We start from the raw sequence: 15,276 nt of genomic DNA, 5'->3' as shown, positions 1-15,276 counted from the left end.
GCCCGGCGCGTTGTCTCCGCCCCGCAGGTGTGAGCGCCAGGTGAACCCCACCTGTGCTGAACCAAGCAAACCGCTGGGGTCACCAGTACAAACTAGGCCACAAGCACATAGTTTAAGCAACGTGTTTATAGAGCACCTATTAGGCTAAGATTGCCACCTTCATAGTTCCTAGAGCCGTACAGCCCAACCATTTCTTTGTTTTAAAAATGAGGGAGCCAGAAGGGTCTGGAACCCATAGCTGGGCTCCTGAAACAAGCAGCCTTCGTTCACTTTTAACTCAAAACACCTTTCAACGTGTCCCACTGAAGCCCAGCTGGGCATGATGACCTAGGCAGGTAAAGCTTAGCATTTTGGAAGTAGAGGAAATAGTCACTCAAGCCCAGGATCAACTAGGGTTACACAGCACCACCTTCCCCAGCTATAGCTGTGCTTCAGATGTAGAGTACTTGATTCCAGGGAGCATTTAGCATTAGAAAAGAGGCCTAGGAACCTTAGCCCTGAGCCTCTAGAACAGCAGCAGTGAGCTCTTGCAAGCTGAGTATTATGCTTGAGACAGATACACGGTGTACGTCCTGTCTGAGTGTTTACTGACAGCTGCTGTCTTGCTTCAGAGGGCTCAGACAACAATGGGGTGAGCAGGCACATAGGATGCAGAAGCATGGTTAACGGCCATAGGCTTGCTTACTTGTCCCTGGTCCGGGGGAATGATGGCAGTGCTACCCTCTGCCTCATCTGTTCAGGACTTTTGAGAGGCAAGAGTCTGAAGGACACCAGGAAATAGCACAGCCAGAGGAAGAACCTGGGGGCCCTCCTGAGTGTGCCCCGGTGTCTGAGCGCCAGACGAGAGCAAACCACGGGCCAGCATGGTGCGGCAACGAGGCTCACTGAGCCAGCCGTCCTCAAGACTGTGTGGTCTGACGCTGTGTCTTCAGCCTGTGTTTCTGAAGGACCCCTGAAGCACCAGCTCAGCTAGAAAGTCTCACTTTCTAGAACCTGAAGGAACTGCCACCTGGCAAAAGAGAAAGGTCCTTCCTGAAGGAGTCTGCCCGGGGGGAAGAGCACAAGGTCAGCAAAGAAGAGATGAGACCCAGACTTGAAAGCAAGGAGAAAACCAGGTCACCAAAAGGGCGACTTCTCCCCATCTGAATGGAAAACAAAGCCAGAAAGACTCTCCAAAGCCATCCCAGAACGAGGGACCAGTGTCAGGTCAGGCAGAAAGGATCCTGCCAGGGTACTCAGGGGTACCAGAGGGAGGCATGGAAGGTTCCTCCTTCCTTGTCAGGGTGGGGACCTTGCAGGGTTGGGCTCCCCACGTGGACAGAGGACTTGAGGAAATGCAGGCCAGCCCGGCCTCAGGAGTGGGTCTGCATGTGGACAGTCAGGTGGTGGTTCCTGTTGAAGGCCCAGTCACACTTGGGGCACTGATAGGGACGCTCACCAGTATGGATGCGCTGGTGACGAAAGAGATCCGAAGGCCGGCGGAAGGCCTTGCCGCAGAAGGGACAGGCGGGCCAGCCTTGCCTGCTGCCTGTGTGCTGACGCTGGTGAAGTATCAGGGTCTTCCGCCGCTGGAAGGAGCGCAGGCACTCACTACAGTGGTAAACCCTAGCTGCTGACCTCTGTCCCAGGGAGCGGTGGCTTGCGGGATCCCTAGGGAGCCAGCGGATGACCGGGCCAGGCACCACCACCTCCCCTGGTTCCAGTGTGGAGCGGCTATCTCCTGACTCAGCAGGCAAGTCACTCGGGACCTCCTCCCTGTGTCCCTCGTCCCCGTGGGTCCGCTGATGGATAGTCAGGTTAATCTTCAAGCGGAAGGTCTGCCCACAGTCAGGGCACGGGAATGCCTGCTGCCGTTGTCGAGGAAGGACACGGGGTGGCTCTTCCACGTCTGCTGCCTGGGGTTCCCTGATGTGTAGCCTAGACACTTCCTGGGCATGATCCCGGCCGGGGTCTTCAGTCCTGCTCCTGGGTCTTTTGTGGACTCGATACATGGACTGGCTGGGGAACTCCAGAAGGCGTTGCTCAGGTTCATCCTCAGACAGGGCTTCTGTCTTGATGGCCACGGCACCACCACCTGGCAAAGGAATCATGACTAGTTCCAAGAGGACCGCATGGCTCCCCTCAACATTTGTCTCAGGTCTTGATCCAGGTTCAGGCCGCTTCTCCCTCCCCCAGTTTCTGAGTGCTGTGAGAGCAGGTCAGGGGTCCCAGACTCCACGGGGCATATTGGTTGTTTTATGCTCATTCCTAGAAGAAAAGCTAATAACAGCAGAGAAGGAACAAAGCTGCACAAGCCAACAGGGGCCAGGGGCCCCGCGGAGGCCAGGATTTGATTCTGGGAGACAGATGGGTGGGACCCTAGGGGGCGTGACACTCCAGCCATGGCCCTAGTGCTGTGATGGTGACATTTACAAAGAGCCCGTGGCCCTGACTGCTTCCAGACCACGACTGAGAGGCCTTGTGGGTCATATGTGGCTGTAAGCCCAGCGCTCAGGAGGCTGAGATGGGAGAACCGCCACAGATAAGCCTAGGCTACACAGTGATTTTAAAGTCAGCCACCCCATCTCAAAAAGAAAAAAAAAAAAGAGAGAGAGAGAGAGACTGTGCAGCCTACAGGAGGGGAGAGGAAGGACTTATCTGTGTGTCACTCATCCCAAACAAATGCGCCAGAGTCTGTGACTCCTGCAGGGTCTCAGGCAGGTCTCACCTGATACAGAGGCGGAACCGAGACAATACAACCGCAGGGACAGAGCCATGGAGAGAGAGCACAGGCTGAGGTAAGGAGAGTGGCCCCAGGTGCAGAGAAGAAAGGGTCTTGCCACTGAGCCCTATCAGAAAAACATGAGCCTCAGGTGAAAGACCTACACTTAAATACAGGTCGACATGCAAATGCCAGATGCCACCTCACAGGGTCACCGTGGGACTGGAGCAGATCACAGGAACAGTCTTCCTGCCACTAGGAGACCAAGCCCCACATGCAGCATGTCCTCAAGCAGCCGTTGCCATTGGGCCAGTTGACCACAGGCTGACTGCTACCCCGAAACGGGCCTCGGAGCTTTCACTCACCTGGCCCTGCAGAAGGCAGGCTGTCGGTGGGAGGGGAGGGTGGCAATGCTCCCTCTGTAGACCCTTCCTCCTGTTTAACTGGTGAAGTGTTGGTGCTTGCTGGACTCCCTGTGAGAGGGAGAATCAGATGAGGGCCATTTGTGACACAAGTATCACAGGAGATACAGCCATTTCCCCAGCAGGTCCTGGACATACTTAAGGGCCTGCCAGGAAGAAGAGATCTTTAGGCTTCCATCTGGAGGGTTTCTGAGACAGGAACAGAGCTATGAAGGCCACATCCCCAATCCCAAATCGGCCCAGGCTCACAACCTGTCCATCCACATATGTCACCTTCATCAGCCTCAAAATAACAGAAGGTTTGGGAAGGCCCAGGTCAGAGTCCCAGGTCTGTGACAGGCAGGGACACTGTCCTCCTACCTGAAGTCCCACCTCACAAATTCCATGCTTACAGCTTGAGCTTACACACTGGCTGGGAGGAACACAGAGAAGGGAGAAGTCATGTGCTATAGGGGAAATGCAGAGAAAGCACTAGAAGGAAGGGAACAAGGAAAGAAGAGGAAGAAGGAGGAGGAGGAGAAGAGGAGGAGGAAGAGGAGGAGGAGAAGGAGAAGGAAGAGGAGGAAGAGAAGAGGAGGAGGAAGATAGGAATAAACACAGCTGAGTACACGAGGCTCAGTATCCCCTCAGAATCAGCCTCAGAAAAGGACCAGCAGGAACTACCTGTAAACAGAAGCAGACACAGGCTCCTGGATGAGTGAAAAAAGTCTGAGTTCTCAACAGGTTTTCAGAACACTGAGAAACTGCATCATACCAACCTAGCGCCACTCTGAAGGTAGGACACAGACCACCATGTTGACATGGCCACTGTGAAATTCCAGCAGGTGCCATCCACTGTCCTCCCTACTCCAGACAGTCAGATACGTCCAGGCCCCACAGGGCCGCTATTCAGACATCTGAGCACAAAAGAGACTAAACCTACCTCTCCAAGGCCCATCTTAGAGGCCCATCTCCCCAGAGCCTATGAAGCACAGTTAAACATGTGGCCTATTTCCTGTGCTGAGGATGTCAATGTTGCTGTCTTGTCCTCACTCACCAGTGTCTGGCTCCGATGGAGGAACTCTTGCTTCCTCCTGCTGCTGCTGCGGTGCCTGCCTTTCTTTAGGTTCCATCTGGGCAGGGGTGGCTGGACTTGGGGCATGCTCACCAGTGTCTGGCTCCGATGGAGGAACTCTTGCTTCCTCCTGCTGCTGCTGCGGTGCCTGCCTTTCTTTAGGCTCCATCTGGGCAGGGGTGGCTGGACTTGGGGCATGCTCACCAGTGTCTGGCTTAGGTGGAGTAAGTCTTGCTTCCTCTTGCTGCTGATGCTTGGGTGCCTGTCTTTCTTTAAGCTCTGCCTGGGCAGGGCTGGATTGACTTGGGGCATGCTCTGGACTCAGAGGGATTCCTAGAAACACAAATCAGTGTCACTGAGAACAATACCAACGTCTCCTAGGCAGGTGGCCAGGGACTCTGGGGCCATACTAAGTGCGGAGTCTCAGATCCTGGGCTTTCAAATCAAGGACAGGATGTGGAGACAGTGGCTATGCCACTGCCCCATGGTTCCATTCTTGTGTAAAGCCTCTTTCTTGTTGTTACTTTGAGACAGGGTCTCTTTACATGGCCCTGGCTATCTTGGAACACACTATGTAGACCATGTTGACCTTGAACTCAAGAGATACACCTGCCTCTGTCTCTATCTGCTGGGACTAAGGGTGTGTGCCACCATGCTGAGCTATGTCTAAAGCCTCCACAAGACCTCTGCACAACATGCAATTCAACTGAGAGAGCTAGACAGGACATGACAGCTAGATCAAGAACCTGGCTGATAACGAGATGTAACTTCAGTACCATGGGTCTCATGTCCTCTTCTGTACTCTGTGTGTACTGTATGCATATAGTGCACACACATATAGGCAGGCAAAACATACACACACAAAAAGTAAAGTAAACAAACATAGACATAAATAATAAATTAAAAAAAAGAACCTAGATATTTAAGGTAAGGAGGAAAAATGATGTCCATCAGACATCAGGGTGGCTGCCGGCTTCAAGCTATAGTTCCAGGAAACACATGTACGTCAGGATGCCACATGCCCTGGAGTTACAGACAGTTGTGAGCTGCTATGTGGGTGCTGAGAACCGAACCCAGGTTCTCTGAAGAGCAGCCAGGGCTCTTAACAACTGTGCCTCGTCTCCAGCCTCCAAACTACTCTTCTGAGACAACTCTACCTCCACGGCTATCCTCTTCATACCCTTGGATCCATGCATGGTGTTTGCTGCGGCCTGCCTCCCAGAACAGCTCCTACAACCTGGTTGTGACTGGGGTTGGTGAATGGAGGCTCCAAAATGAGCCTAAGCAGCCTCTCCCACACAGAACAGAGCTGGGGGAAAGGTAGCTTTGTTTTGTTTTTCCCCTCTTGCTTTTTTTTTGTTTTTTGTTTTTATTTTCTGTTTGTTTGTTTGTTGAGACAGGGTTTCTCTGTATTGTTTTGGAGGCTGTCCTGGAACTCGATCTGTAGACCAGGCTGACCTCGAACTCACATAGATCCGCCTGCCTCTGCCTCCTGAGTGCTGGGATTAAAAGCGTGCGCCACCAGCGCCCGGCCTTGTTTTGTTTTTAAGACTGGGTCTCACTATATAGCTCAGGTCTGGATTTGAACTCACAGAGTCCCTCTGCCTCCTGACCACTGGGCCACCGTGCCCAGCCTTCTTTCCTTCTTGAAAAAAAAATACTAGAGAGGGGTGCATGATAGAGAGACATACAGATGTGGGGAGGGGGTAATGTAGGTCAGAAAGCAACTTTCAGGAGTAGTCTGTCCTTCACTGTGGGTTCTAGGAACTTACATTATCAGGGTCACACATGGCGAGGACCTTTCATCACTGCTGAGGCATCTCAACTGCCCTTCTGTGTTTGTTTTTTGAGATAGGATCTCACATGTATTCCAGGGTGGCCTTGAACCCACCATGTGGCCGAGGATGACATTAGACATGTGATACTCAAGCATCTACATCCCTAGTGGCGGGATTATAGGCACGTACCACCATACCCGGTTTTTCTGGTGCTAGGGCTCCAACAGGGGCTTCATGTATGCTAGGAAAAACACTCTATCAAGTGAGACATATCTTTCATCCTTCCTCTCTTCTCTCCTGTTCAAACAAACCCCAACAAAACAAAACAAGCAAAAATATCAAACTTTTAAGAAAAAGACATACTACGAGCAAAAGGTTGATGGTTAAAGAACTGCTGTCTGATAGCAACCAGCCCAAGGTTCCCATATGGCCCACATGTGCTGAGGACAACCTGAATCAGGCAGTATTTGCAAGAGAAATCCACAATCCCAGAAAGACAGGCTCTGTGTGTGTGTGTGTTTTTTCCATGAACACAGGATCCAGGGAACAAGGACGTATGAGAGACACATACGTGTGTGTGTGTGTGTGTGTGTGTGTGTGTGTGTGTGTGTGTGTGTGTGTTTCCATGAACACGGGATCCAGGGAACAAGGAAGTGTGAGAGACACATATGAAAGCAACCTAGGCAGGGCCTCTCCACTGCCTCAGTCAGCACTTCTCTTCCGCAGGAACTACCAACCCCAGCTAAAGTGTCTCGAGAAGGGGATCTATCACTGACAATACTGCGGAGTCTCTCACACAGGGAGCAGTGCTGGACGCTGGCGGGTCACGCTGCTCACAGACATTATACACGCAACGGCCACTGGGTTCTAAAGTGGTCGCTTCCATAATAAATCCAAAGACAGGCGCTTCAGCTAGGTGTGGCGCTCATGCCTAAAATCTAAAGCACTCAGGAGGCCGAGGCAGGTGGATTGCTATGAGTTAAAGGCCAGTCTGGGTTACATATTAAATTGCAGGCCAATCTGGGCTATGATCTGAAGCACCGACTTAAAAGCAAGTAAGGCCGGGCAAGCTCGCTCAGGAGGCAAAAGCCCTTGTTGCCAAGTCTGCAGTTCCATCATCCCAGGGACTCACATGGGCAGGAGAGTGCTGACTCCTTCATGTAGTTTCCTGAGCTGCATACATACACAGACACACGAATGAGGGAATACAACATTTTTAAAAAGCAACAGCAACAAGAGGCCAATGTGGTGTCAAGCGCCCGTAATGCCAGCACTGGAAAAGCCGAGGCAAGAGAGTCACCCAGGTGGCTACATGAGTTCCAAGCAAGTCTGGGGTTACACAACGAGACCCTGTGAGAAAAAGCAATATAAATGTCTACAAGGGCAATGAGGTGGTTCAGCAGGCAAAGGCGTGTACTGCCACCTCCACCTCGATGACCTCAGCTCCTCCTGTTGCTCATGGTGGAGAGGAAGGAGACCACCCATCCCTGAAGTTGTCTTCTGACCTCTACACATGCACAAACGTGGTACACGCCTGCATTTCTCCACACACACAGGAGAGTCAACTCCTGCAATCCCAGCACTTGTGAAGAGGAGGTAGCAGGACCAGGAGGCCAACCTGAGACACACGGGACCTTGTCTCAAAGAACACGAAACAGCAGCCACAACAAAAAGACAGCGGCCTCTTTGGCAGACGGTAGACTACAATTGCTGTAGGAACTATAAACAGAAATGGTGCTTGTCCTACTAAACCAGGAAAAGCATCCCAAGACACTGGTTCAGAAGGGTGACGCTCCAAGGCAGAGAAAGGTAAACAGGGAAGAATATGAAATCCTGACTTTAAAGAGCTATGGAACACTGAGTTTCTCGCATTGTCATCTGGAGTCCTGAATGTTAGATACTTTCCTCCCATGGAATTAAAAGGAAACCAAGCGCATGACTATGAGTGGAAAAAGAGGGGATTCAATTTTCTTTTCATTTAACCCTAACCCATAAAAAGGAAGAGGGGGCAGAAATCAACTGTTAGCCCCACTTATACGGAAACTGTAACTCCAGCATCAGGGCATCCAAAACCTAATTCCGGCCTCTTCTGGATCCAGACATGCATGTGTTAAAACATGCTGGCAAAACATCCATTTACATAAATAATATTAAAAAGCAAACAGCTGGGCAGTGGTGTCGCACACCTTTAATCTCAGCACCCAGGAGGCAGAGGCAGGCAGATCTCTGTGAGTTCAAAGCCAGCCTGGTCTATAGAATGAGTTCCAGGGCAGCCAAGGCTACAAAGAGAAATCCTGTCTCAAAAAACCAAAATAACAAAAAAAAAAAAAAAAAGGAACTACAAAAGGCATTCCAGGAAAGCTAGGACTGTTACACAGAGAAACTCTGTCTCAAACAAACAAGCAAACAAACAAAGGTTTTGGCAATAATAGTTGCACCATAACTGACCATCAGCCCACTTTGGAGACACCTACTATACCCTTGATCTGTATTTGGCACCTCTGACCTCACAACCAATCCTTTTGTGCTGGGTGGGGCCTCCTATGCGGAGGCAGAACCCTCACAGTTCCAAGGAGAAGCCTTCTGCTTACTCCTGCTCAGAGCAGCCTGGGACAAAGTGCAGCCCACTCTGGGGGAAGGGCCTGTGCTCCCTTTCTAGCCTCCGAGACGGTCCCGCATACCCAGCAGGGCAACGGGTTGTTCACTTTGCCCCAACGGCTCCCAATATGCGCCAATACTTACCAGTGTTTGGTTTCCTTGGGCACACTGCCTTCTCTTCACTCCCCCTCCCCTGGCCACAGGGGCCCGCAGGGAAAGGCTGTTCTCCCTTCTCTATCCAGGTGAGGATGTCCGGTTTAGAGATGGCATAATCTGCAGACAGGATGGGGGGAGGGTGTGGGGGAAAGGTCTGGGTCTGGCAGCCTAAAGCAAAGGCAAAGACTGCAGGAAGCCATGCTTAGATGACAGCCCAGGCACACCGCCCTGCACCTTACCCAGGGAGACCAGCGTCTCGTAGTTGTCGGTCATCACGCGTCTGTAGAGCTCCTTCTGCCAGTCCTCCAGCGTGGCCCACTCCAGTTCAGAGAAATACACAGCCAAGTCATCAAAGGTCATAGGCACCTGAAACCACAGTGCCACGCTTGTTCACCCACACGTTTACACAGGCAAGGGTCCTCAGGCTCCCCACCTCAGGGCACCCAAAGGCTACTACCTTGGGGAACTCGCCCTTGCTGCCGGGGGGAAGTCGCAAGACCAAGAAGTTCTGGCTGTTCATAAGGTTCTCCAAGCTCTCCAGCCGCCGCTGCAGCAGCCCATGCTCCTGCAGCAGGGTCCCCAGCACGGCCCACTTGCCCGCCAGCTGGCTGCTGAACTCCACGGCCGTCTTCTCGAAGTCTGCCAGCTTCTTCTCCGCCGTCCCTGAGCGTCCTTCAAGAGTCAGCAAGCGGGTCAGGCAGGAATCCACTTTCTTCTCCAAGGCCTGAATGGCAGCCACCACGGTCCACAGTGTGATCTCTGTGGAGTAGAGGTATGAGCTCTTCTCTGTATCTGGCTGGAGTGAAGAAGAAGGGGTGGGGGGGGCCTCTTATTACACATCTGCTTGTCCTCTGAGACATCTGCTCAGGAGACAAGAGAATCACATAATCAAAATATCCGCACTGTGAACCAGGCATGGGGGTACATACCTATAATCCCAGCATTTACAAATGGGGGAGGGGGAGGGGGAGGGGGCGGGGCGATCGCCTCCAGTTCAAGGGCAGCCTGAACTAGACAGTCCCAGGCTAGCCTAAAGAGTTGAGACCAGCCAGGCATAGTGGCACATGTCTCAGGTGGATTTCTATGAGCTCAAGGACAGCCTGGTCTGTGGCAAGTTCCAGGCCAGCTAGGGCTGAATAGTATAACACGATCCTTAAAAAAGAAAAGAAGCTGGGCGTTGGTGGCGCACACCTTTGATCCCAGCACTGGAGAGGCAGAGGCAGGAGGATCTCTGTGAGTTCCAGGCCAGCCTGGTCTACAAGAGCAAGTTCCAGGACAGCCTCCAAAACAATACAGAGAAACCGTGTCTCGAAAAACCAGAGAGAGAGAGAGAGAGAGAGAGAGAGAGAGAGAGAGAGAGAGAGAGAGAGAGAGACGTCTACATTTAAAGATTCACCTAACCTGAAATAAAAACATTTAGAAAAAAAAATCGTTATCCGTTCCGAACATGTACACACTTTTCTTGTCATTATTTCCTCCACGATCCAACTATTAGCCTTTCCATTGTACTAGACATCTCGAGACGAGACTTACGGTATTTTGGGGGTATATGAGTGGGTTATATACAAACACTACATTATTCTAAGTAAGGGACTTGAGTATCCCTTGTCTACTGGGGGAGAGCTGTGGTGATAGGTAGTGTTGAGATCTATCTTGTTGGCAAGGTTTTTTGGGGGGTATTGGGTACTGAGGGACAGGAGCCGGTGGAAAGATCAGGAGGATCATTCCTGTCATCTGGACAGGTACAGAAAAAAGCCTTCCAGCCCCACTCCCATAAAGCCCACTTTTCTCTTCCTTGCAGTCAGGGAACCCAAGAGGACACACAGAAAACAAGAGAAGGGGAGGTTCCCTTCAAAAGGCTTCCAGGAAACTAAGGTTTCAGAAACTCGTCTGAGACGTATTGGTAAGAATAGATAACGTCTTTCCGGCTCCTCTCTTTCCCGATGAATCCTCTCCAGATAGGACTTTTCCTGTCTCCCTCTTCTTTTCTCTTCTCTCTCTGTCTCTGTGTCTCATTAACTGTTTTCTCTTTCCTACCACCCTTCTAATAAAATTTTACACACACACACACACACACACACACACACACAGATAACAGAGAGATTTATACAGGGGACAGTTCTTCCGGCATATCTTCTGAAGCGTCCCATACTGAACATTACCAAACTACCCTTCTTAAAAAAAACAAAAACAAAAACAACAACAACAACAACAACAAAAAAACCCTGCTAAACTTGCAATGGTTCTCATCTTTCCTAGTGCCGTGACCCTTTAATACGGTTTCCCCGTGTTGTGGTGACCTGCAACCATAAAAATCACTTCGTTGCTACTTTGTAACTGCAATTTTGGCTACTGCCCCGGATAGTAAAAATACTTGATACGCGACGCCAGGGGTTCGCGACCCACAAGTTAAGAATCACTGAGGTACTCGTTAAAGAAACAAATGGAAAAAAAAAAAAAGGTCACAACATCCAGAAATCTGTTGCAAACAGAGTCGCGTCCAATGGTTTCCTAGGTAAAAAGTGGAGTCGCTAGGTATTTTAATGGCGGTCTCCTTCTAAGGTGCGTTCGCATGGGGCCTAATTTGCTCAACATCTCCCTGCCCCGTTGCAGCCAAATGCTCAGCCTTGCAGATGCGGTAGGCCACACTGCTCTGCTGAAGGCCTCAGGAGAAACACAATGGACAGGGGGGGTCCTCGGCTGTGTTAAACCGCTGGGTCCTTCGAGGCCTTCCTTCGGAAGGACGTCTGCGCACCCCGCCTAGCCGGGAATGGAGAGGGGCGGGGTGAGGCCCGGGTCGCCGCCGGTCACCGGTCTTAGGCCCACCGGGCCTGGTGTTTGGGCCGCCCGCCGCTGGGTGCAGGCTCGGTGGCCCGTGTGGCCTCCAGGCCGGTGGCTCCGTGACCACGGCGGGCTGGGTGGGTGGGTTGGTGGTGGGTGGCGCGGGCGATCCGGGCCTGGCGCGTGCCGAGACCCTCGAAAACGCTGGCTGCGGCCGCCGGCCGGGGCGCTTACCTACCTGGGCGGGCGCCGCTTGAGCCATGGCCACCGTGCTCTCCTCCGCTGGGGTGCGATCCTCCGCAGACAGGTAGCGCCAACTGCAGGCTGTGCGTCGGGGGACGGAGCAGGGGCGGCCCAGCTAAGGAACTGCTCGCTGCTGCCTGGCGGCCGCAAACTCCGCACGGTCCCCAGCCACGTGCCCCGCTGGCCTTTTAACGGGGAGGTGGGGCCGGGGGCCGGGGAGAGGGGGGACGGACGGACAGGAGGAAGGCCGTGGCGGGGCGCGCACAGCGCCCCCTGCGGCTCGAAAGGACCGTCACCCGTCCCGCGCGCCCTACCCGCGGCCACTGGCCCTGCGGTGCCCACCCTGCCGCTGGTGCGCGGGTCGCCAGGCGGGCTGGCTGGCCTCAAGCTGGTCCACGCGCGGGTTACTTCGGGGGGAAAAGATGCCCGTGAGGGAAACGCTCAGGAGATTTCCAGGCTACGCGCTCGAGCTGAACACCCCTCATCCAAAGGGTTTTCAGATTCCCTTTTCTAAGGCACCTGGGGGAAAACTTAGTTTCTAAACTTTTTTGTTTGTTTGTTTGTTTGGTTTGGTTTGGTTTTCAGAACAAATGGGAAGCCCTAAGGGGTAAAGTGCGTTTAAAACGAAATGCAAGCCCGGGACTGGGGGGTCTGCCTCAGTGGTAGAGCACTTGCCTAGCTTGCTTAATCCAGAACCCTAAAGGGGAGTTACTTCCGGGGTCTCACGTACTCACCTTCGAGGCTCCTAGCCTCTGGGATTTACGGAGTCTCATCTGCACATCCTGGGCTGAGCCCCCTTCTTCCAGCCCTCTCTGCCACACTCAGTCTGGACTGGCCTGCGACATCAGCTGGGCATACTTCCTGTAAGCCTTGGCTCCAGGCTGGCTACAAGAGTTCACATGGCTACTGTGTTCATTTATAAGGCTCTCCAACCAGTTCGTGTCCTGAGCTGTCCAGGATAAACTATTCCACCTAAGACCTATTTCCTTTTGAAACTAGAAAGCCTTACTCAGGAAGGCCAGGATTAATCTTGGAATAGAAAGTAAAACCTGCTTTTTTTCTTTGTTTCCTGTATTTTTCACTCACTCTATTCTCTTTAACCAATAAGCCGATAAACGTCCGGCTGGCAATTGCTTTTTGTATTTTGGGTTTGTTTTGGTGTGCGTTTTAAAACATTTAAAAGATGATTCTAAAAAAGTTCTGAGGCTGGCAAGTTGGTTCATTGTGTAAAGGCATTTGCTGCCCAAGATGAGGATCTGAGTTCAACCTCCTGGGCTCACATAAAAATAGAAGGGGAGCCGGGCGCTGGTGTCGCACGCCTTTAATCCCAGCACTCAGGAGGCAGAGGTAGGTGGGTCTCTGAGTTTGAGGCCAGGCTGGTCTACAAAGCTAGACAGAAAAAACCTATCTCGAAACAAAACAAGAAACAAAAGCAAAAACAAACAAGCAAATAAAAAATTAGTTATGCCAGACAGTGATGGTGCACACATTTAATTCCAGCACTTGGGAGGTAGAGACGGGTGGATCTCTAATGTGAGTTCGAGGCCAGCCTGGTCTACAGAGTTCTGGACAGGCTCCAAAGCTACAGAGAAACCCCATCTCAAAAAAAAGAGAAAGAGTCTAAAGAAAACAAAATACAGCCAATGTGTTCTGTTCACTGATGTATCCCAAATATTAAAACTGCCTACATAACAAGTACCCATCATTTATTTGCTCTGTGAGGAAAAGAAAGACAGCTTAGGGGCTGGAGGAGATGGCTCAGGGGTTAAGAACACTGCCTGTTCTTCCAGAGGTCCTGAGTTCAATTCCCAGAAACCACATGGTGGCTCACAACCATCCGTTATGAGATCTGGTGCCCTCTTCTGGCCTGCAGACATACATGCAGGCAGAACACTGTATACATAATAAAATCCTTTAAAAAAGAAAGACAGCTTAGTGAGTTTGCTGCCGAATCTACGGCCTGGAGTCTGATCAGCGTTCCCACACGGTAGAGGGAAAGAACTCTAGGTTGTGTTCTGATGGCACACACATGCTCATGTTGGTGGACTTCCCTGTCCTACCAACCAGCTCCCGAACCATGACATGGACACTTACTAATTCTTTTACGAGGCTCAGTTACCTTTACTTTGTAATGCCCATGCTGCTTCCTGTGTCTGGCCGCCTTCTTACCACACTGTTTTCTCTGTTCCAAAAATGCTACCTAGCTATTGACTGTTTAGCCTTTTATTAAGCCGATCAAGTGACACGTTTTCAGTGTGTAAAGGACTATTCCACAACATGCTCACACGACGGGTAAACAGATGAGGGAAGCAAGCTCTCTCTCTCAAAAAAAAGAAAAAGAGCTTAGACACCAAAATACCAAAAAGGCAGCAGGAGGTTTATTCAGAACAGGAAGAATAATGTGACTACAACACAAATGAAAAGACACAGTAAAGTGAGGCTGTAGAAGCTTTTGATTAGCAGCTGGGAATGCCACGGTAAAACTCTGAAGAAAGCCTATTTCCAACAGCTCCACAAGGCCATATGGTGATGGGATTAGCTAGGCTGACTAGTCAGGTGAGTGACCATTAGAACCTCAACTGTGTGACTAGGAAGGAGAGAGAAGGCATATCAGCTTAGGTGGGTATGTGGCATTGCTTCCCTGTGTGTCATGTCCAACCTTCTTCTCCACACCTCCCAGAGCAACCTTTCAGTGTGTGACAGTTGAAACAGGCAAGTAAGCCGTGTCGTTTAAACAGTGCCTAGGGAGCACGGCATGCCGGCCCCCACCGGAAATACCAGCATTTGGGAGGCTGAAGGTCAGAGGACAGCGGTGAATTCAAGCCCAGGCTACATAGCCTACTGATAGCACCATAAGGATCTTATGATGCGTGTGCCAGACGTGGTGGTGTATACTTTTAGTCCCAGCACTTGGGAGGCAGAGGCAGGTGGACCTCTGAGTTCAAGGCCAGCCTGGTCTACAAAGTGAGTGAGTTTCAGGACAGCCAGGGCTACACAAAACCCGTCTTTAAAAAAAAAAAAAGAGGTAAGTTTTGTGTTCACATGGATCCGACTTTTCTCAAAATCCCAGCTTTGTCTAGACTGCTACCACCCAGTTTTGATTCAGACACCTCCGTGTCCTCTTCCTGTTCCTGTGTGTTGACCAAAACTATATGCCATAAACCCCAAGTTACTCATTTTATTTTGAATGAAGATGCAGTTTCTATCTTTTCATATAGGTTTCCAAGGAAGGATACCATCAAGTATTAACAAATGATGAGTTAACTCTAGAATAGGAATTGCTGTTTGGGTGGGGATGCAGGAGTTTTGATCTTTTTTTTGAATGAAATTATCTATTATACATTATGACAATCTTGCTGCTGTAATGCAAAGCCGTGGTGGATTTCAGGTGCTATTGATTTTTCTCCAAAATGAGGGAGATCCTTCTGTTAGTTCAAAGTCCTACCCAAGCTCAAATGGGGAGTGAGGGAGCCTTTGCCTCTGACAGACCCCCCCCCCATCTTCATTAACTATCTGCCTTTTAAAACAGGTTCCTTCATGTGT

The 15,276-nt window shown here is 51.1% G+C and overlaps 1 protein-coding gene across 3 annotated transcripts; it reads right to left on the bottom strand.

Annotated features, from left to right (window-relative positions):
• Positions 1-108: 108 nt before the first annotated feature.
• Znf783 (zinc finger family member 783) lies at positions 109-11,951 on the bottom strand. Of its 3 annotated transcripts, none has more exons than XM_040736837.1 (8): positions 11,729-11,951; positions 9,167-9,505; positions 8,949-9,075; positions 8,698-8,826; positions 4,160-4,510; positions 3,067-3,174; positions 2,708-2,828; positions 1,893-2,074 (listed from the first exon to the last, which is right to left on the bottom strand). In XM_040736837.1, exons 1-8 carry the CDS (start codon positions 11,750-11,752, stop codon positions 2,035-2,037), a joined length of 1,239 nt encoding a protein of 412 aa, XP_040592771.1. In that variant the 5' UTR covers positions 11,753-11,951; the 3' UTR covers positions 1,893-2,034. The 3 variants fall into 3 exon arrangements, with proteins under 3 accessions (XP_040592770.1, XP_040592771.1, XP_040592772.1); XM_040736838.1 differs by having other exon boundaries at positions 4,271-4,510; XM_040736836.1 differs by lacking the exon at positions 2,708-2,828 and having other exon boundaries at positions 109-2,074; positions 11,729-11,949.
• Between the last annotated feature and the right edge of the window lie 3,325 nt (positions 11,952-15,276).

This window comes from Mesocricetus auratus, unplaced genomic scaffold (assembly GCF_017639785.1).
Source record: "Mesocricetus auratus isolate SY011 unplaced genomic scaffold, BCM_Maur_2.0 Super-Scaffold_100125, whole genome shotgun sequence".
NCBI lineage: Eukaryota > Metazoa > Chordata > Mammalia > Rodentia > Cricetidae > Mesocricetus > Mesocricetus auratus.
The sequence above is the reverse complement of the archived record's forward strand: the minus strand, read 5'-3'. Positions and strand labels throughout refer to the sequence as shown.